This window comes from Archocentrus centrarchus, chromosome 17 (genome assembly GCF_007364275.1).
Source record: "Archocentrus centrarchus isolate MPI-CPG fArcCen1 chromosome 17, fArcCen1, whole genome shotgun sequence".
NCBI lineage: Eukaryota > Metazoa > Chordata > Actinopteri > Cichliformes > Cichlidae > Archocentrus > Archocentrus centrarchus.
The window spans coordinates 14,505,542-14,527,207 of NC_044362.1; the positions used below are offsets into that span (position 1 = coordinate 14,505,542).

The 21,666-nt window shown below is 40.9% G+C and overlaps 1 protein-coding gene across 3 annotated transcripts in view; it reads left to right on the forward strand.

Moving 5' to 3' along the window:
* Positions 1–674: 674 nt before the first annotated feature.
* LOC115795206 (neurocan core protein-like) overlaps positions 675–21,666 on the forward strand; it is a 55,397-nt gene continuing 34,405 nt past the window's right edge. Inside the window, exons 1-3 of one of the 3 annotated variants that reach the window (XM_030751025.1) lie at positions 675–838; positions 922–1,052; positions 15,774–15,856. In XM_030751025.1, the coding sequence (XP_030606885.1) occupies positions 15,784–15,856 (73 nt within the window). In that variant the 5' untranslated portion in view covers positions 675–838; positions 922–1,052; positions 15,774–15,783. Of the gene's footprint in view, positions 1,053–15,773; positions 15,857–21,666 lie in introns of all 3 variants that reach the window. The other 2 variants (XM_030751024.1, XM_030751026.1) reach the window with 2 other exon arrangements.

Genomic DNA, 21,666 nt, shown 5'->3' on the forward strand with positions numbered 1-21,666 from the left:
TGAGCACGGAGCAACAGACTGCAGACCTACAGTATGATGAATAACAAAGAGGAGTGTGCTGCTCTTCTCACTTTATCACTGACAGGAATCAGTGTAGGAGCTGAACCTGTGGTCAGACAGCCTCGAATGGCCAAGAGCTGCCATCAGCAACAAACCACTGACGCCGTTTGGTTTGTACTCACCCCGCTGCAGCAATGAGATGTTGCCAGGTTGGGAGATGCATCTGATGCAGCCTTTACTGGGCAGTTGTTGACAGTTAATACCACTCAGCATTAAGGTCAAATCCTGCAAACATTAATTAAATGGACACAAGCCTTAGCTTGTCTCGTTAGGATAGAGGGCCTGAGGGTTATACGCGAAAACACAAGTTTTTCCATTAAATATGTAGAAACATTAGAAACATGATGTGACATGAGGGTGTCGGGGGGGAGGGAGTAACTGATGGTCAGACTGTCACTGTAAGCTCACGGGTAAATTTAATTCGCAGTCCCCCCGGATCAACCTTGGAGGTTTATATAGGAATCGGATTATGGTCACATAAAGTACATCCCCTCTCTCTTTTTTTCACCCCCACTCTCCCCTCCCACCCATCCACACCGCCACCCTATCCCCACTCTTTGAATGGGGGCGCTGGAGCCGTCTGCCCGTCACCGCTTGCCTCTTTGTTCAAACCGATTTTGCTTCTCTCCCTCGGCGTTGCTGCTGGCGAGGAGGGGGACGGAGGGAGCACCTTGCTGTCTCTCTTTCTCTTTCTGTGTGAATGCTTCTCTTCCGATCTGGCACATATCAGGGTCTGACGGGATGACCGGCGCATAGGCTGCTGCTCAGTGAGGAGAGGGTAATGTTGAAGAAGGAGTGAAAAGTAAGACCTGGAGCGCTTGTGCAGACACTCACCCTGGTCTCTCTTCTGCCTCTGCAAAGTGCTGTTTCACCCTTGTTCCGTCGTTTGCCGTCTCTGCACCCTCGGGGATCTTTGGAGAGCACCTGATCTGAGGCGCCAAGCTTTCATTCAGGACTGCACCACTGAGACGCATCTTGGTTTGGTAGACACGGTAAGAGAAAAAGCGAGAATATAATGTTCTTCGCTTGCAACGCTTTATGAAATGAGTCATTTGGTCAGTGTGTCATGTCTCAAGTCACCGAGTGGCCGGAGGCGCCTGAGACCGCTCTGCTGCTGGAAGTGTTTGGTTTCTTGTTTTTTAAAAAACGCACTTTCACAGCAGCTGGAAGAAAAACATGGGTAAAATTTTAGTCGGTTCGCATATTTCCCTAATTATATGCAAAAGCAGGAAAAGAAACTATTAAAGTTTTTTTTTTTTCCTGCGGACCAATCAATGCCTTCCTGTTCGTACGATCACATTGTCAGCTCACGAGAGGTGCGCAAATCGCACCCGTTTGGGATATATTTAATTATTTACAGGTCAAAGCTTTTAATATTGGTCTATATTTACAACTCATGTAGGTTCATAAATAAATCATCACCTCAGCAAGTAACCTCGTTAGTGTGTCCTTTACATGGTTTCATCTCCGGAGAGCTTGTCTTCATATCACGAGACCTGGTCCACATAGGCGCAAATCTTCTAAATCTTCAACTACAGATGTCTGAATGGATGGAAATCAAAGGTGAAGACGCCTTCTGTCGGGTGGTGCAATTGTGGAAGCAGATCCGCGCTCTTGAACAGGTGTTTGTGAAATCTATTATGTAAATCAGAGGCTTTGGGTGAGCAAACATGTGCTGAATGACTGCCAAAATCAGATCTTGTGGTCCATCTTCAGAGCTGTCACCTGCGCCTGACATCAAAGATCCAATCTGGAATCTGGGTTACAAATGATCACAGGGTCTACTTGTCAGTATTTTATCTTTGCACTGAAGTGCCCCATGCCAACTTTCCTTTGCTGCTGAACATACATGAAAAGAAAGACGAGACAAAAAGTGTTGGTAAAAAGACTGATTGCCTGGTGCCAAGTAGGTGAACAGATCTTAGAGGGTTTTATATTGATGAGTGCCCACTCTGTAAACAAACACTGGCATGTACAAATCACAGTGAAGGAGGAGAACAGTTTGAGTCACCTTGACGAATGAGCTGTATTGTCTGAGAATATGAGAGCCCCTGCAGCCCAATAAAGCCCATTCAGTTTCCATTCATCGCCTCAGCCTGGAGGAGTCCAAGTCTTTTCTTCTTTTGCCTTGTTAGTGCGCCCACCACCAGCTGTGTGTCAGTGCCATAAAGCAGGACGAGGTTAACTAGGCAACGACACGTTATAGAGGAGCTCGGGAAAATGTTTGTGAGAGGCAACAGAGAGGCAGAGAAGTGGTGCTTACGGGGTGAGAAGAGAAAAGTGAGGAATGAGGCAAAGAGGCTCAGCTGAAAGTTTACAGCATGCATTTTTCATTCTGTCCGGATGTGTGTGTGCGTGTGTGTGTGTGTGTGTGTGTGTGTGCGTGCATGCACGCCTGAGAGAGGGCATCCATGAGCCCCAGCATGCATGCAGTAGTTGTGTGTATGTTTGCGTGTTGAAGTGTGTATGTAGATGAGTGCACTCATACGAGCAGAGGGATCAGAGAGCGGTGTTGTGAGGAAGAAAAGGGTCTGATTCTAAAATAGAGTACAAGCTCAGTTCAGCTGCCTCGCTGTCTATTGCTGCACACTTTGCACTCATTCAGCCTCAGTATTGTTTATCGTGCAGCTCTCTGTGAGCAGTCTGCAATTTGAGGAGCCACTTTGCATCAGTGGAAGATGAAAAAAAAAAGGCTCATATGCGATGCTTTTAGAGATGCTAGAGCATGATTAATCATTGCATAAAACTAGTTCCAGCTTTATGTGAGCATTTTTCTGCTTTTTTTGTCTTATATGAACACAAACTGAATTTCTTTAGTTTGACAGGAGAAAATAAACTATTTGCTGAAGTGTTTCAGTGTTTTTCAGCATTTTTTGTGGCGAAAAAATGAATTATTGAAATAATCAGTAAGTTATTTGTGGTTGAGTGACAAACATCACTGTTTTTCTATATGTTTTGGATTGTAAATTCAGTATCTTTGGGTTTCAATGGGCCATCAAGTAAACTTTCAGAACTATTTTCTTTGTTATTTTCTGGTGAAAATCATCATTAGTAAAAGCCAAGTTGGTCATAGCTTATATGAATTCATTTCAAGAGCCTTGCTGCTGGCATATTTGTCAGTCAAAGTCAAAGGTGATTCTCAGTCAAGGTTTGATTTTATTCTCTATGGTTAGAAAGTGCCAATTCTAATATGTCACTTAGGTGATTATGGGTTCTATTCCCCCCTAATACAGTGTTAATAGCTAACAGAAGGGGACTATATAAATGTAAATGAGCACCAGCTTACACTTATAACAGCTCAGGTATGATCAAAATAAGCTTAACTCTGAGAGAGCCACAGGCTTGTTGCTGTATAATTGTGCACCTATTAAAATGTGCTGATTTTGTTTGGATCAAAATGTGATGGGTAGTGTTTTTGATGTTGTTTAAAATGGAATTTATAAGTAACAGACCCATCTGCGAACTAAACTGTGAACCAAAATGGGAATTTTTATGATCTCTTTGGGCTTTGTGGTCACTGTGGAGCCAGGAGTTGAATAGGTTTTGGACTAATAATGACTTCAAAGAGACTGTTGTAAAAACCGCCTGTGTTTTCAGCACTGGACAGCTCCCAAATCTCAGAGCTCAGTGATCCAACTACAAACATTTGTGAAATAGTCCAAGAGAAATGAATACTCTGTGTTTTGAGTTCCTTGGATTGGGACTTATTGTCAAACTCCCTCTCTCTGTGGAATATTGAAACCCTCTTGCAGCGTGTGTGCCCAGCCGCCAAAACCCAAGGCGGATTGGACAAGCCAATGCATCAATCAAATTCAGTCTATAGCCTGGGAGGGACTAAAGCAGCCCATGAGACCAATCATTACAAGCATAGATGGAACCACAGCTGAACAGCTCACCCACACAAAGAGAAGGGCCCTCTCTTTGTCTTTGGCCAGGGGCTCTCCTCAAAGGTCTGGTGGAAGACAAATGTTTGGTTTCACAGTTGGTTGTGAAGAAGGTCTTGAAGGCAGCACTGATGTTTTAATACAACACAGAGATCTGAATATTTTCCACATGTTCATTGGTTATTGCAGTTATGTTGTGATCTGTGATGCCCCTCTGTTTTAAATGTCTCCATTCAGCATTTCTTAGCTGTTATTCTTAAGTGCTGATGTGAGAATAAGCTGATAGCTCCAGAATTTCCAGGCATTTGGCACTGGTGATAAATACTTGAAGGACAAAGCTCTTTCCTCTTTATTCCTTGCCTAGTTGATATTCCACCGACTCAGCACATCATTAAAGACGAGGAATTTTCCTGGATGATGTCCCATCAGCATGTCTATGTTTGGGTCTATTATTCCATTTCATTTCACAGCTACTCACTTTTCTGACCACCTCTGGCTGCAGACAAAATGTGGTCTTATACAGCAGCCTGTTTATGGTAGATCTGATGACGCAAGATGTACATAGAGTGTGTGTATGTATGGAGATTCAATATACTCAAGAAGATAGCTGTGTCTCCTGCACCTGATCCTTTATTAGTGTTGTTACTCAGAGCCAACCTCAGAAACGTCACCTTTGACCTGTGCTGTCCTTCAGACACAGCTGGCATCAGCATGCTGACAGCCGTTTGGTGCTTATATTTGACCTCTCACCCTTAAATCATTACGCAACAAAATATTCCACCCACAAAACATTTCCGTGTATAAGGTGTTTCATTCTTTATGATAAAACTCAATAAATGACTGTAATGAGAAAGGTGCTGTATGGAGCCTTTGAGCCTGTTTTAGCTTACTGTTTTGGTTTTTATGCCTGTATCTTTATTTTTGCTTTAATCTCAGTGCTCTCATTTAGAGTGGCAGCAGAGAGACTGAGTTAATGTAGCTGGTGAAGATAGTGGAGCCTTTCCTCAACAGCTACCGGAAAGGAAAACAGAGCTGGACAGAGACTGAATTGCAGGCATATTTCTCAGGAGATCAGAAATCTGATTCTTTGTTGTTTTTTTTTTAAGCAGTCCAGTGGTCATGCAGCCCACTCCTGTCAGAAGAAGAAAAGATAACAATAAAATAGTACATTAAATGCTACAAATAGCAAGAAAGTTATTAATGAAATTAAAAACTACAATATTTTAAGGTACAACTACTAAGTTATAACTAGCTGACAACAAAGGTATAACGAGGTACAACAAAATATAATTATATAAACTTACTTTTCATTTACATTACTGTACAAAAGTCTTGACCCACCCCTCCTTTCTTTATAGTTCTCTTCCAAGCAACCAGACTTTCTTGTGTTTTTTAAAGTGCCCTTGAGCAATAGTTCTCCAGGCTTTTTGAAGGTGCATCAAAGTTTTTTCTTTAGACATTGGCTGATTTTTCACTCATCTTCAGTCCAGTCCTTGTACCCGACCATCTTCACGTACCTTTTTGTTTGTTTGTTAGTTAGTACACTAACACTGATCTATGGCTCATTCAAGTATAAAAAAGACACCTAACTCAAGGGATGAACCAGTGTTGTGACTACACGTAGACAGACAGCTTTTGCCTAAAGTGCCTAAAGATACAATTTTAAATTGTATCTTTAGGCACTTTGTTACCAGCAGCCTGTCACAAATCATATAATTTGTTTCCATTTCTTTAGTTCAATCTAAAAAAGATTACACAGTCTGAGAGACATAAAATAATTTTTTTGTAGCAACAAGAGGATTCTCAAAGAACTGTTAGCCAAAACCTTGGCATATCTCAGCACATTGTGCAGTGTGTCCTTAAACAAATTATATATAAATATATATATATATATATATATATATATATATATATATATATATATATATATATATATATATATATATATATATATATATATATATATATAGCAGATGAACAGTATCTGAAAGTCATGTCCTTAAGAAATAGGAAAAAAAAATCCATCAAAGACCTGACACAGGACCTGAGAGATGCATCTGACCCTTCAGTTGATCCATCTACTGTTCACTGAAGCCTCATAAGAAATTGGCTCAATTGAATGTCCTTCAAGAAGCCTGGAGAACTATTCCTACCTCCTACCATTTCTATTCATACCAAATATTGATGTTCAAACTCATGTTTGTTGCATATGTTTCTATAAATCCCTGCACCTATTTCCCATTTTCCCAGCAAAATATAAAGAAATGAGTGGTGGCTCAAGACTTTTACACAGTACTCTAGATAGTGAAAACTATGAAATATCTCACTTAGATAGTAAAAAAAAAAAAACAAAAAAAAAAACTTACTATCTCAAGATCTTTATCATTTGCCCAACCTGAAGTCCTCTGGAGTCCAAGAACAAATTCTTCTCCATTAGTTACAGACTTTACAGTCACAATATTCCTCTGTAGATACCATCATTTAGTCTTGGTGTGTTTTGATACATTTGCTTCAGAATTGTGATTGACTCTACATAGAATTTGCTGTGTGCTGGTCTTTATTTTCCACTTGCTCCAGCAAGGTAGCTCTCACACACTTACAAATAATATGTCTCCTTCACATGTTAATCAAATGCATTTAAATGGAATTTTTTGTCCAACTCGCAGCTGGCTAACCACATCGCTCTCTCTCTCTCTCTCTCTCTCTCTCGCTCTCGCTCTCTCTCTCTCACACACACACACACACACACACACACACACACACACACACACACACACACACACACACACACACACACACACACACACACACACACATGGCAGTGACAGAAAGAGGTTGAGAATGAAGAGGTGGAGAGAAAATGAGCATATCTGAGATCATCTGCTGCAGGTCTGTTGAGTGCAGCTCCACAGCAGCTTAATAACGCTACAGGAAGGTAGGAAACAGATGGATGGTATAAGAGCTGTCAATCTCTCTCAGGTACCTACAAATCACTGGCGACATACATTAAACATCACAACAGTAAATTTCCTCTTTGGTAGCTGCAGCATGTTTTCTCACAGAATAATTCACCAAAAAACAAAACACCCCAAAAAACAATAAACTATATCCTACTTACAGTTAGTACAAAGCCAAGTCCTGACCGAAGTTATTACACTTCTCTGTGTCTTTCTCACTGGACTTGTCTGTCAAGGATCCTTCAAACGGATCTAAATTGCCTTTCTCCACTCTACTGCACACACATCTAGTTAAATTTTACCTCGGCCTCTCCTAAACGTGTTATCGAGCTGTTTTAAATAACCCCTGTCCCAGCACCCTGTGAGATCAATGGTGTCAGTGTGAGAGGATGGAGTGTGTAATCTTGAATCGGAGGGACCAGCAGCTTTCCAGTGTCCTCTCTCCAGCTGAAGCCCAGGCCAGAGCTGTGAGTCATTAGCTGCTCTGGGTATAATTAGTGACCACAGAGGCACGCTGAACACGAAGGCTGTGTGTTTGTGTGCAGGCGGCAAAGAATGGATTCCTTCTGCAATGTCCTGTTTTCTTTGTTTGTTTGTTTGTTTTCAAATTTTTTAGTGATTAATGTTCATGCACTCTAGTTTGATTGTCTCTTTTTATGGCCCCACATCACCAGTGCAGTGTGATTTTTTTTCCTTTCTCTGCAGTTATTTAAGAAAAGTCGCATTCATTCGAGCATACAGAGGCTCCAGTTTCATCTGTACGTCTATCCAGGATGGATTAGCTGCAGCATTTTTTCCACAAACATTAGATTAAGAGGACTTACAGAGCTACAGAGGCAGTTTTTTTTATCTGTAGACCTTCCATCATGGTAGTTTGTTATTGTCATAATGCTCATAAAATGACCTTCCTTTTCTTTCCTCATCTTTTTCCTCTTACCACTTTGTCTGTCACTCATCTGGAGCTGTTATTCCGCTCCTCACTCTGCTGCTCTCTGGAGGTAATGGTTTTGTGAGATATGATTAAAGAAGTAGGAGAGAACAGGAATCACTTTTTCCTGTCGGTTCCCAGTAGGAGACACACGGCAGACAGTTTGACTTTTACTGTAAAACTGCTTCTGTTTCTGTCCTGAGGCCAATTCTTAAACTATGTTACATTTCTAGACATTGATTGTGCTGCTTCCTCTTGTCATCTCGCTGATTTTCAAGAAAGATTTAGCAACTCGCTGTAAAAGAAATATTAACACTTGGATTTTACATCTGTCAGAAATTCACTGACGTGAACGAAGAGCTCCAACTCTGAAGGTTCAGTCATTTTATTTTAAATTGTGAAAACCAAATATGGCACTTAAAATCTAAGAACCTTAAAATTTTTTCAAAAACTCTGAAGTCAGATTCCATGAATCAGTTATACAGAGGATTATAGACACACTGCATGCAGCTAGCTTACATGCTACTGCAGTGAAGGAGCATTACTTCTGTTTTGGTCTGTATTATGCTTTGAATTTAGTTAGAGATGTTCATACGCCAGTCTTAAGCTTCTTACCCCTAAAAGCATTATGATTTATCAGCTTAGCAATAAATTATATACAAAAACATGAAGCTAATCTCTGCATTAATATAATAAGTTATTTCATGATCAGAAAAACATTAAATTCATTACTTGCCCCTACAATATGAGGTACACTTTTTGTAAGGTAGCCATATTTTCTCATGCTAAATGATGGATTAATATAATATGTGTATGATGTTGCAATCTAATGCATATTTTGGAGTTTTTCAGTTTAAAACAAGTCAGCTGGAAACATGAAAAGGTCACCTGGAGACAGAATTTCACCCATCTGTTGTCCTTATGTCTGTAATATCAGCTGATAAAATGACCCTGTACGCAGTTTGTGTTGCCTGAATCTTTTTATTTTTCTTATTTTAAATCTGAAGTTGTTACTACAAACTACTGTATAAAAGTGTCAAACATTAAGATCATGGTCAAGAAACTTAAACTAATTAACAGAGATATTAGCTGCCACTTTGTGGAGTCTTTATATTTTACTAGGAAAATGGTAATATGTAGGGTCTAGGTAGTTGGCAGTGTGTTTGGGATCATTGTTGTGCTGAAAAATGTTGCCAGTCAGATGCTTTCATGGTGGTGTTGTATGGTGAATTAAAATCTGATGGTACTTTTCTGCATTCATAGTTCCATCAGTTTTAACAAGATCTCTAATACCACTGGCTGAAATGCAGCTCCAAACTATGACAGAGCCGCCACCGTGTCTTACAGATGGCTGCAGACACTCACTGTTGTACGTCTCTCCTGACCTTTTCTGTACATATTGACAAAGATTTGAACCCAAACCTTCAAATTTGGATTCATCACTGCCTAAGACTGATTTTCAGACCAGTGCTTGTGGAATTTGGCACACCTTCAGAAAGCATGGAGAACTGTTGCTTAAGACCACTTTAAATATTTACAAGAAAGCCTGGCTCCTTGCAGCAAAATATAAAGAAATGAGGGGCCGCTCAAGACTTTGTGCATTTGTTGGGCCTTGATGTGGAGCATATGTTCACAAATTCACGTGGGACCCAACCTGACCCGATTAAATAAACTTTTGCAGCATATGTCAAATGTGTAGCATGATGGAGGCGCTGCAGGCATAAAGTTACCATGTTGTGCTCACAGACATGTATCTTTTTCACACCAGCAGCTGATGTTTTTCTGCTTTTTCAACAACCAAGTTTCCCACCAACTGCAGACCTGAAGGAGATTTGGGACAGGGGGGCCCTTCTTGCCTGCATCATGATGATCATGAGTGCAGTCAACAGACTGACAGTTTAGTGCTGAGCCACGATGTAGGTCTGCCAGCCTCGCCTGTTAGCTCTCTTTGCATCTCTGTCACTCCCCTTGCTGGCTCTTACAATGAGCTGAGAATGCATCCTATTCAGACAACATCGTGAAAATGTGTCAGCTGGACATCCACATTGAAATCCACTGAAGCATTTTAGAGTCTTCTGGCTCTTTTCTCCTCAAGACACAACTGTGGCTGTTAAAGTAAAGAGGGGCGATTTAGAGGGAGGCGTTCACAACATCTGATGTCTCATCCTTAACAAAAGGTGGTGCTGGTTAGCATTCACTGCTGTGATTGGATGACCGGTTCACTGTATGTTTGTAAATCCCCTCTGGCAACACTTTGAATGGCTGCTGTCTATAGGCATATAGTGCTGTGTGTCGTATAGCACCCATACAGGCTGAGCTCTGTAGTCCGTTGTTGTGGGTAGTGACTGTTGGGCCCCTGCCAGTCCCAGGCCCTCCGATACAGCGCTCTCCAATGCTCTCCATTTTCAAGTCTGGGCAATCTCCTCAGTGTCATGACCCTCTCCAAGCCTTTAGAAATCTCTTGTCACCCACCCAGCCAGCTCAACCAATGGTTCAGGCCTTCAACATGCACAGAGCCCAACAGCTCGACCCCAATCTGTCACAGCCCGTCACGAGGGCCTAACCCACCTTTAGAGATGGGATGCCTCAAAGTGTGTGGCTCTGCGGGGTCTTTGCTTCTTTTCAGTTGCCTAAAATGGAAATGGTTGCCCACTATTAAAAATTGCATACCCAATGGTTGTTTAATGACAGTTTAGTTTGGCAGGTGTCACTGGGTCTGAGAGGAATGTTTTCTTTCTAAGACCTACATGCTCAATTTTACACATTTGAAGGTTTCGCTCACCTTTCTCATGGTCAGGCCAGAGAGCAACCATTATTCCTGTAATTTCTTAAGGGCTGAACTGGTGTTATATAATCTTCTTTCAAAGCATCAGGGATGCTATTGGCATGTGTTGCTGTTACCCTGGTAAATGCAAAAAAGGCCTTTTGATTTCTTGGATAAATCATTTATTTTAAAGGTATAACCAGTATTTTTTGAGGTTATTTAAGAGAAACAAAGATGACTGTGTAATTATGTGGTGGATGCGGGTATGTGGACACTACCATGTTCACCCACCATATTTGAATATAGTGACCTCTCAATTCTGACTAATTGTGTGGAGGAGAAGAGAAGTGGTAGGTGTTCATGTGCCGTGGAGGGAAATTTAAATTTGTGCCTGCACCTTCAGACACAGATATGAAGGCTCACATCTGTGCTTTATTATCTGAAAAAGGGTCGCCTTCACCAAAGAAGCGAAAACGTGAAGGAAAGAGACAACGCCACTTCCTTCTAAATAAAATGTCATCTTCTTCATCCTCACTTCAAGCCTTATCTAATGAACTAAAGTCGGGACTCTGATACATAAAAATGTTCATAAATGTGCTTATTTATTCCTGATCTTGTTGCAATTACTTATCAGCACATTAGACATGCGGCCCTCCCATCTCTGGACAGCTGACTATGATCTGGCTAGACAACGATAACAACAGCTGCTTTAATCTAACATTATGCCAGCTAATCACACTTTCCCTCTGATAAACAGTTTGATTACATTCTCACATAGTATGAAAGTTTATTCACTGAGCCTCAGAAAGTTACATCCACTTCAAAGACAGCAGCTAACAGCCTACACATACAGAGAAAACCTCCGGGCACATCTGGTCCATAGTGACTTTGCTATCTGAGTACACTCAATACAGATAAGCGGTGGCCAGAGTTTTTGAGGTGGCTCGGGGTAAAAATGTAAAATATCACAAAATATTGATGTTAGGTGACTGTTAGGTTTATTTTATTTCCTGATTTATTATTTCTAAGTGTTGATATTAACCAAATATGTTCAAATATAGTGTGTACAAAAATATAGTTTCTTACACAAATAGTAGTAGAAACACTAAGGCCGGCCATGGCTGTTATAGGACACAATCTAAACAAAAACTTGTTTGTCCTATCGCAGCTACCATACTAGGATTGTGCACTTGAATTGGGAGTTGTAAGAAAACAGAACTCAGTTGAACAGTTAACTGAAATCGGGAAGTTTTGGACAAATTTCTGCTCAAAGCAGCTTCACTTTCTTCATAGAGTCTGCTTGGAAACCTCAGTTAGTGATGATTGTGGAGTCAATAAGGTGTAAAGAGACAATTTTGTCCACAAGTAAATTCGTAATTTAGAGTTACCTGTACTGCTTAACTCCCCTTAAAATCTTTTTTTTTTTTTAAAACACAGTTACTGTGTTTTCTTCAAACTGCACACTCTCCTCTTCGTCTCCATTTCATACAGAAAGCTCCGTCTCAGGCAACTGTCCATTGAGCTGAGAAGCTTCAGGCCCCAAGCCAAATCCTCTGGCAAAGTCAGCAGCTCTTTTCTGATGTGTGGTAGGATTTCCTGAATGTTGTGCAGTAGGACTGCACCACAATCGCCTTTTTACTGCAGTTGTAAATATTCACCCAATCTAACAGCAGCTGTTGGAGTGAGGCCATTGGGCTGTCAAAGAATCCAGTCCAGTTTTCTACATTAGATTGATCTTTGACTGGGTCTGGTATCTCACATCAGCCTTACAACATTCAAAGCCCTATTTGTTGCATCAAATCTATTTGTATATATTACACAGGCAGTTGAGACTCAGGTGGAATAGTGGCTCCTAGGCAAAACATGTAAGTTGCTATTGGCAAAAGTATCTACCGAAGAGATGTAATGTATCCAGTAGCGCCTCATCCCATCTCCAGGAATGGAAGGGTTCAAAGGTCTCCTTGTCTCATCGAGTGCCAGCAGTTAACAGGCTCTCTCACACACACAATAGTGTTTCCCAGCTCATTGTCTAGAAAAAAAATGGATGCAAGCACCAGAGAACTGTAATGCAATATTAGTTTTTTGTTAAAGTTGTCCTAAAGTTGGATTTTCAATGATTTAGTGTTCAAGGCTGTTTTGGGGAGTATTCCATGTGGCAGCTGGTAAGCTGGGAATGGAAGAGAGAGAAAACCCAAATAAAGGATGAAAAATTTGCCCATTCAAAAACACTGTGAAGGTCAGCATAAGTTTTTGTGACAGTAATACATTGATGCTGGTCCTTTTGCGCCTGTGGGGGTTCCACAGGTTTGTTACCCAACCCTATTACCTATTACGCAGACAGCAACATTGTAGACATTGAAGACATTGAGGACAGCTATAAGTACCTTGGAATCCCACAGGCAAATGGAAAGCATGAAGAGGCCGCTAGGAAAGCTGCAACCAAGTACCTGCAGAGAGTAAGGCAAGTCCTTAAGAGTCAGCTGAATGGGAAGAACGAGATCTGGGCAATCAACACCTACACCCTGCCAGTCATCAGATACCCTGCTGGGATAATAAGCTGGCCAAAAGAGGACATATAAACCACTGACATTAAGACAAGAAAGCTCTTTAGCATGCATGGAGGGTTTCACCTCAAATCCAGCACCTTGAGACTGTACGCTAAGCGGAAAGAAGAATGCCGGGGACTAGTGAGTTACAAGCTCCCAGGCCTCTGGTGGAGGGCCTGAACTTGGAGGACAAAGACCGTCCGCAGGGCAAGGGGGGAATTTTTAAAAAATTTTTATTACTGTGCAAAAGCCTTGAGCAACCACTTATCTTTTTTTAATATTTATTTTCCAAGGAACCAGACTTTCTTGTAATTTTCTACAGTGGTCTTGGGCATCAGTTCTCCAGGCTTTCTGAAGGTCTGTCAAAGTTTTTCATTGGACACTGGCTGCTTTTTCACTCATTTTCAGGCCAGTCATGGTTCCTGATTATCTTCAGAGGAACGTTTAGTTTTTGTTTGTTAAGCCACTTAACACTGATCTATGAATCCTTCAAGCATAGAAAAAGAGACCTAACAGAAGGGATGAACCAGTGTTGTGTCTACACTTAACAGACAACTTATCAAAGAACCAATTTTAAATTGAATCTTAAGGAACTTAGTTGCTATCAGCCTGTTGCAAAACACATAATTTGTTCCCATTTCGTTAGCTGAATCTGTGAGAACTGCCAAAGATTACACAGTTTGACAGAAATCATTTATTTTTTCAACAAGGTGATTCTCAAAGAACTGTTAGCCAAAAACTTGGTATGTCTCAGCATGGTGTGCAGTAAGTCCTTAAAACATTTGAGGAAACTGGACAAGTGGAGGACAGGAAAAGAAGTGTCATTCTTTAAAAACTATTTACAGCAGATGAACAGTATCTGAAAGTGATGGCCTTAAGAAACAGAAAAAAATCCAGCAAAGAGCTAACAGGACCTGGGAGATGCAGCTGGCTCCTCAGCTGATCCATTTCTGAAGCCATCAGAAATGGTCTCAGTGGAATGTCCTTCAAGAAGCCAGGAGAACTATTCCTGAAGACTGCTCAAAGAAAGGACAAGAAAGCTGCCTAAGAGAGTTCAGGCTGTGTTGATGAATAAAGGTCGTAATACCAAATAGTGACTTTTAAAATGTTAGAATTCCACTAACTGTTTTTGCCTGCTATATTTTATTTCCATGTATGTTTGCACGTTTCAAAAAAATTGCTGCACCTATTTCCGATTTTCCAAGCAAAATATAAAGAAACGAGGAGGCTTTTTAGACTTTTGCAAAGCGCTGTACTTGTATTGGGGAGTACATGATAACCCAAAAGCTTTAGATTTTACATACTAGAAACACAGCTTTGTTTTGGCACAGTTATCACTCACTTGAGTTTGTCTAATTAGCTTTAAAGGAGGTTTTATAAACCAAATATCTGTGGGTTCTGTCAAGCATGCAGAGAAAGCAGACCTTCACTTGCTCAAACAATGAAAATGACCAAACTCTTTCACCTCATGGAAATTTATATTCTAATATTTCAGGACTTTTATTCAAAGTGCTTTAAAATTTGCCTCATTTCCTGCTTCACACACACACTTACATGCCAGTGGCAGTGGCAGTGACCTGCCATGCAAGGCATTACCACTGGGCACAATTTGTGGTTGAGTGCAGCTGTAAATTGGACCCCTTCAGACCTGTTATTTTTCTACTGAGAAATAACATTTTAACCAGCTTATTTTTACTTTTTCTGGTATATAAATAGGTTTTTGGGGTTTTTTTTTTTCATTCCATTGAACACAGGCTCTGAAAGCATTACAGCTTTGGAGTTAGATAGAAAACTCTAATAACGTCTAATTCACCACAATATCTACTGTAAAAAAGAAAAAAAACAAACAAAAAATAAATAAATACATGGCATTCAATAGTGTGATTTGCTCACCAGCACTCTGGGAACCCACTGTTTATGGTTTGATGACTCGCTCTCTGGAGACAGTGGTCAGTATTTCTGGGTTTCTGGTGTTGCCAGAGGACATGTGGGACAAGACTTGCTATTCTGTCTGCTAATCGTTGTTTATGAATGCAAATAATTTTTTAAAAGCTAATTGGTTCATTTGGCAAATACGTTCTCTCTTTAATGGTTTACTTGCATGGTGCCAGAGACTGCTTAGAGGTGATTGGTCAATAGCAATCAAACAACAAGCAGAAACCAAAAAGCTTCCTGTACCAAAAATCTGGACATTTTGTAAACATATTAATATGCAGATGTTTTCTAAAGATTAAATGTCATGTACTGCATCAGATAAAGATTTCATGATTGATTCAACTAATTTTGGCTTCACTTTTGTACACAAAAAAATTACTGGATGTAGATATATGGACAAATCTGTCATTTTGTTATGATTGCAATCCTTCATCAAAATGCAGACACCAAATAACAAGGAGACACTGATAACTGTGTCAAAAATCTGTGGCCAAACTGAAACACATGTAGCCATTTATGGTAATTAAACAAAACACTTAAATAAAACCTACAAGTCAAAATGTATTAGTGCATATGTACAACTTTATGTTATACAAAAACACAGAGCTTTTTTTTTTTTTAAATTTACCAATGATTTAGTATGCTTTTAAATCCCGTCTCACTGCTCTCTCCACTCTGCTTTCTCTCCTCCTCTCTCAGCAGGTCTAGGATGGAGCTCACTCTGTGTGCAGCTGGGCGGCAGATCCTTTTCCCTCTGATGCTGCTGCTCTCTTTAGGCTTGGGTGAGTTCTGTGTCTCCTTCCTGCACATTCTACTCTGCAGAAACAAATCACTTTAAAATAAACAACACCACTAATAATAACAATAATAATAATAATAAGAGATGATGTCAACACTCGAGTCAGGTCAGTTGGAGAGAAGGAGCAAGAGGGAAAATACTGAAAGGAGAGATGCCAGGAAGGAACAAAGGGAAGTGTAGAATACAAAATACAGAATATAAAGCAGCCAGTTCCCATATACATATATACATTACTGTATATTATATATATATATATATATATATATATATATATATATATATATATATATATATATATATATATATATATATATATATATATATATATATATATATATATATATATATGTGCATGCACTACGGTCAATCCCTACTGAAACAACAAAGATCCATGAATACATCAGGAAGAGGGCCACAAAGGATCAGGTGCAAGTACCTCAGGCAGCAAATCCCAAGAAATAAGAGGAGGAAGAACAGGAACCATCATGGAAGGACAGGCCTCAGCATGGCATGTACCACCGGCAGATCGAAGAAGTGGCTGACATGGAAAAATCCTACCAATGGCTGGAGAAAGCTGGGCTGAAAGACAGCACAGAGGCACTAATCACAGCAGCATAGGAACAAGCTCTGAGTACAAGATTGATCGATGCTGGAGTCTACCACACAAGGCAAGACCCCAGGTGCAGGCTCTGCAGAGATGCCCCTGAGCCAATCCAGCACATAACAGCAGGGTGCAAAATGGTAGCAGGCAGGGCATACATGGAATGTCCTAAGCAAGTGACCTCGAGACTTCCAGGTCATACTCGGCGCAGATGTTCCTATATACTATGCCAAACACTTGATTATGGCGTTCCATGTATGTTCTGCCAGTCAGCTTTGTCCAGCCATTGGTAGGATTTTTCTATATCAGCCACTTCTTCTATCTGCTGGTGGTACATGCCGTGCAGAAGTCTGTCCTTCAAAGATGGTTACTGTTCTTTCTACTCTTCTTTCTTGGGTTTCAGCTACCTGAGGTACTCACTATGTACACGATCATTTATGGTCATCTTCCTGATGTACTCGTGGATCTTTGTTGTTTCATCCTGGATAGTGGTTCTGACACTCACTAGTCCTCGGCCTCCTTCCTTCCACTTAGCGTACAGTCTCAGGGTGCTGGATTTGGGGTGAAACCCTCCATGCATGCTAAGGAGCTTTCTTGTCTTAATGTCAGTGGTTTCTTTCTCCTCCTTTGGCCAGCTTATTATCAAAGCAGGGTATCTGACAACTGACAGGGTGTAGGTGTTGATTGCCTGGATCTTGTTCTTCCTATTCGGTTGACTTGCCTTATTTTCTGGAGGTATTTGGCGGTTGCAGCTTTCCTAGTGACATCTTCGTGGTTCCCATTTGCCTGTGGGATTCCAAGGTACTTGCAGCTGTCTTCAGTGTCTGCAATGTTTCCTTCTGGTAGTGCAATCTGCTCAGTTCTGACTACCTTCCCTCTCTTTGTTACCATCTGACTACACTTCTCCAGTCCGAATAACATTCCGATGTCATTACTGTAGATCCTAGTGGTGTGGATCAGTGAATCAATGTCTCCTTCACTCCTGGCATACAGCTTGATGTCATCCATATAAAGTTGGTGGCTGATGTTTGCTCCATTCCATAGTCGATATCCGTAGCCAGTCAATCTGGCTGAGGGGGTTCAGGCCTATGCAGAACAGCAGTGGGAACAAAGGATCTCCTTGGTAAATCCCTCACTTAATGGTAACTTGTGCAATTGGCTTGAAATTGGCCTCTAGTGTTGTTCTCCACCTCCCCATTGAGTTCTCGATGAAGGATCTTAGGGTCCTGTTTGTCTTGTACAGTTCTAGACATTCCAGGATCCATGTATGAGGCAATGAGTTATAGGCTTTCTTGTAATCAATCCAGGCGGTGCAAAGGTTGGTCAGTCTGGTCTTACAGTCTCGAGTGACTGCTCTATCTACCAGTACCTGGTGTTTTGCTCCTCTGGTATCTCTGCCAATTCCTTTCTGGGCTTCACTCATGTATTGAGCCATGTGTCTGTTCATCTTAGCTGCTATGATGCCTGACAGGAGCTTCCATGTTGTGCTGAGACAGGTTATTGGCCAGTAGTTGGATGGGACCAGTCCCTTCTGGGGATCTTTCGGAATCAGCACTGTCTGGCCTTCAGTCAGCCATTCTGAGTGTGTCTTAGCTTGCACAGCTGGTTCATTTGTGCTGCCAGGCACTCATGGGGTGCAGTTAGCTTCTTTAGCCAGTAGGTGTGAATCATGTCAGGGTGCTGTCCAGCTCTTCATACGTGAGACTCTTTCCTGGATGTCTACCACTATGATGGTTACTGGAGTCTGTTCAGGGAGGTTGCTGTGTTTTGCTCTTTGGTCCACTGGCCACTGAGCATTGGTGTTGTGTGTTGCATCCTTCTCCCATATGCTCTTACAGTACTGCTCCATCTCCAGCCTTGGAGGGGTGCTGTTCTCATATTGTTCACCTGTTACTAAGAGTACACCTTGGATGGTTTAGTGGAGAACATCTGGTTTATTTACATTTGGTATACCTCTTCAAACAGTTAGCCAAGGCTGTGAGTCTTTGCTTGGCAGTTTCTAAGGCCTTGGGTATGGATAGCTTGTTGTATTTCTTAGGCACCCCTTTCTTTATCACACTTTTCTGCAGGTCTGATAGCTGGCTGACTTCCATCCCTGCTGCCTTGATCTTAGTCTCTATCTACCTTTTCCATGTAGGGTACTGCTCCTTGTGGCTGTTCATCTTATAGCCAAGTATCTCAAGGATCAGTTTCAGTGATGGTTGAAGTGAGGGTTGTTTGTAGTGCTGTATTTGCGTCTTCTAGTAGACTTTCAGAGCGTACTTCATGTAGTCTTGGTAGCTGGCCTCAGGGGGTCCAGGTTTCCAGCTTAGCCATGAGCTTATCTTTCAGGTCAGGTGCTCAAGCATTCAGCATACCAGCTGTTACTGTGGCTTGGTACCCAATCTCAGCATGTAGGGGTGATGATATCTCCCCCTGACCAGTCGTCCTGGCTCCCCCTTGCCGCAGCACTTGTGTTGTACCTTGTCAATCTCTAGTTGCAATAGCAGCTGCTTCTTGCGGATGTTGGAACACTGAGCTAAAGTTGTTTTGATGTCAGTCTGGATGTTGGATGTTGAAGAGTCCATAGGTCCCACAACCTCTTCATGTAACCTCTTTCACTGGAATTACATGTGTAGTAGCATTCCAACAGTTCCTGATTCTCAACTCCTGTCCATTTATGCCATATCCTTGTTCCAGTAGCCCACTTATCATCAGTATGCCCTAGTTCCTCAACACCTGAAGCAGTCCTTGTTAATCTGGGTGACGTCCAAGCTGGTATATCTCATATATGTCATATATCATACATCTCTTGCATAGTCCGAGGTAGGCTTGGGTAGCATGCATGCACATATCCATATATATATATATATATATATATATATATATATATATATATATATATATATATATATATATATATATATATATATATATATATATATATATATATATATATATATATATATATGCAAGGTCTGCAGTAATTTAAATGTTATAAGTGAGACCTGATATGTTGGGGATGTTTGCAGACATGCTCGGAGGGAGTGAGCTGGAGTCGCTCCAAACCCATTTATGCAAGTTTAGCTGACCATCTGTTTCATTACAACTATGCATAAAATTCACAATTACAGAACAAAAGAGAAATCATCCCAGAGCTGCAGCTCTCTGTCGGATAGTATCACAGGTTTCAGGTCCCACATGCAGCCAGCTGACTGCCTGTACTAAAGATAAGTTCCTCTCCTTAATTACTTTCACTACAATTGGCATGCATGATGGTGGTCAGCCTGGATTTTCATTAAAATGGAAACCTGCATTGCACACTTCTAAAATGAAAGCATTACTTTACTAGTCACTGTGCTCTGACGACATACAATTATTTTACCACATTCAATAGTGTTTTGTCTGTTTTTGTTGCACAACAAAAAGTCCAAAAGAAAACTGAAGGATATCTCAACTGTTACAATTTAAAAAAAATAAATAAATAAAAAAACATAATAGGAGCCTCTGATTTTTTTTCAGAATGAAGGGGGTAAAAAGTATTTTATCCTCTGCCATTTCCCAGGTAAGTTCAAATACTATGCAAACAATATCAAGGAGCTAAACCCAAACATTTCCTGACTGATCCCAAAATATTGGTAATATTAAGTTAAAGTTGTGGATCATGGTATTCCTGTTTCAGTAATTCCAGTAAAACAGCAGGCAAATGAAAAAAAATATTACACTGAATAACATACATGACTTGAATCTTTTTTAATCTTTTTCTCTCATCATCTCCTGCAGGATAACCAATCCGCTACTGTGATTTTAAATCCTAGGCTTGGGCCAGAGTGTGTTTCTGCATCATTAATCACCACAAAATTCAGCTTTTAAATTGCAGCATGTAACATTTCAGGTGTCAGCACATTCTGAGTTATCCATGTGTCCTTTTATGCTGTTTTGTCAACATAATGAAGAGTTTGCTTCAATTAGTAAGACAGACAACATCATCATCAATCTTTAGTAGTTGAGCACTCATTTTTCAGTCAGTTTAGCAGTTACATTTCTGTAACAAACCTCTGAAGATATCTGTGTGTTTGTTGTTTTTTAGAGAAAGCAACCCTTGTGCTGACAGATCAGCTCTGACCTGCTGGGAAATGTACATGGGACCTCTGGAAGGCTGTCATGACATGTTGACAGCACCAATATTGAGTCTCAAATGTTGGCAGCTGAGTCTTTAGGTCCTGCAGGTTGCAAAGTGGGGGCTTTGGGGATTTTGCATGATCTTAGGCCTTGGGCTCTTCTCTGTGGTGTGGTGGGACTCATCGGCCCGCTAGTAGAGGCTGCTGTCATTGGGGAGTGCCACTGACATGGAAGAATGTGCTTAAACTAAAACAATGTTTAGGTGGATTGCACTTGTCAAAGTAACATCCACGTACATGTGACTACCCAAGCTCTCCCAGCAGAGCATTGCACTGACAAGATGAGGAGTGGAAAAACTTCTCTCAGTGGTTTTAATGTACAGATAGATGTACAGTACTTGGTGACCTGCTGCGGCTGGGATGTACTCTGATAGGTATTTCTGGGACTCTGGGATATAATCCAGCCACCTGTGACTCTTAAGTGGTAAATGAATATATTTTTACACATAATAGCTGTTTCTAGAGCTTTAAAGTGCATAACAGGTGGCACAATATTAACCATGAAAAATAAATGTTTTTCTGATTCAACAATCTGTAAAAACCTCATTATTTAAGATTTTAATTAAACTAATGCTGTTGAGGTCAAAAGTGGACTTTGACATGAATTATAGAGGGGTCTGTTGATGACAGACCCATTTATAATGGTGTCACTTCCAGCTGTCTGCTCATGATTTTCTGTCACACACACCCCCCCTGTCACCACCTTGCTACGAGCTACACTTTCCTCCATTCAGTTTGTTAGATTAGCTATTTTCCTCCATCCCTCTCTCATTCCTGCTCTGCCGCTTGTTTGAGCTCTCGTTCTTTTTCCTTGTATTTGTGATTCTGTGATTACATCTGATTTGGGGGAAGGCAGCGGGGGCGTCTTCTGCGCAAGGTTTCTCTCAGGGGGCTCAGCCTGTGAAAGCCGTCCAATCTAAATGCAGATAGAAATATCTTTCTAGGATTCAGTTCCACTGTGTTCACTATTCCAAATAAAGCTTTTTTTTTTTTTACAGGTGCTCTTTTTATGCTCATGATTATCTTCTATTG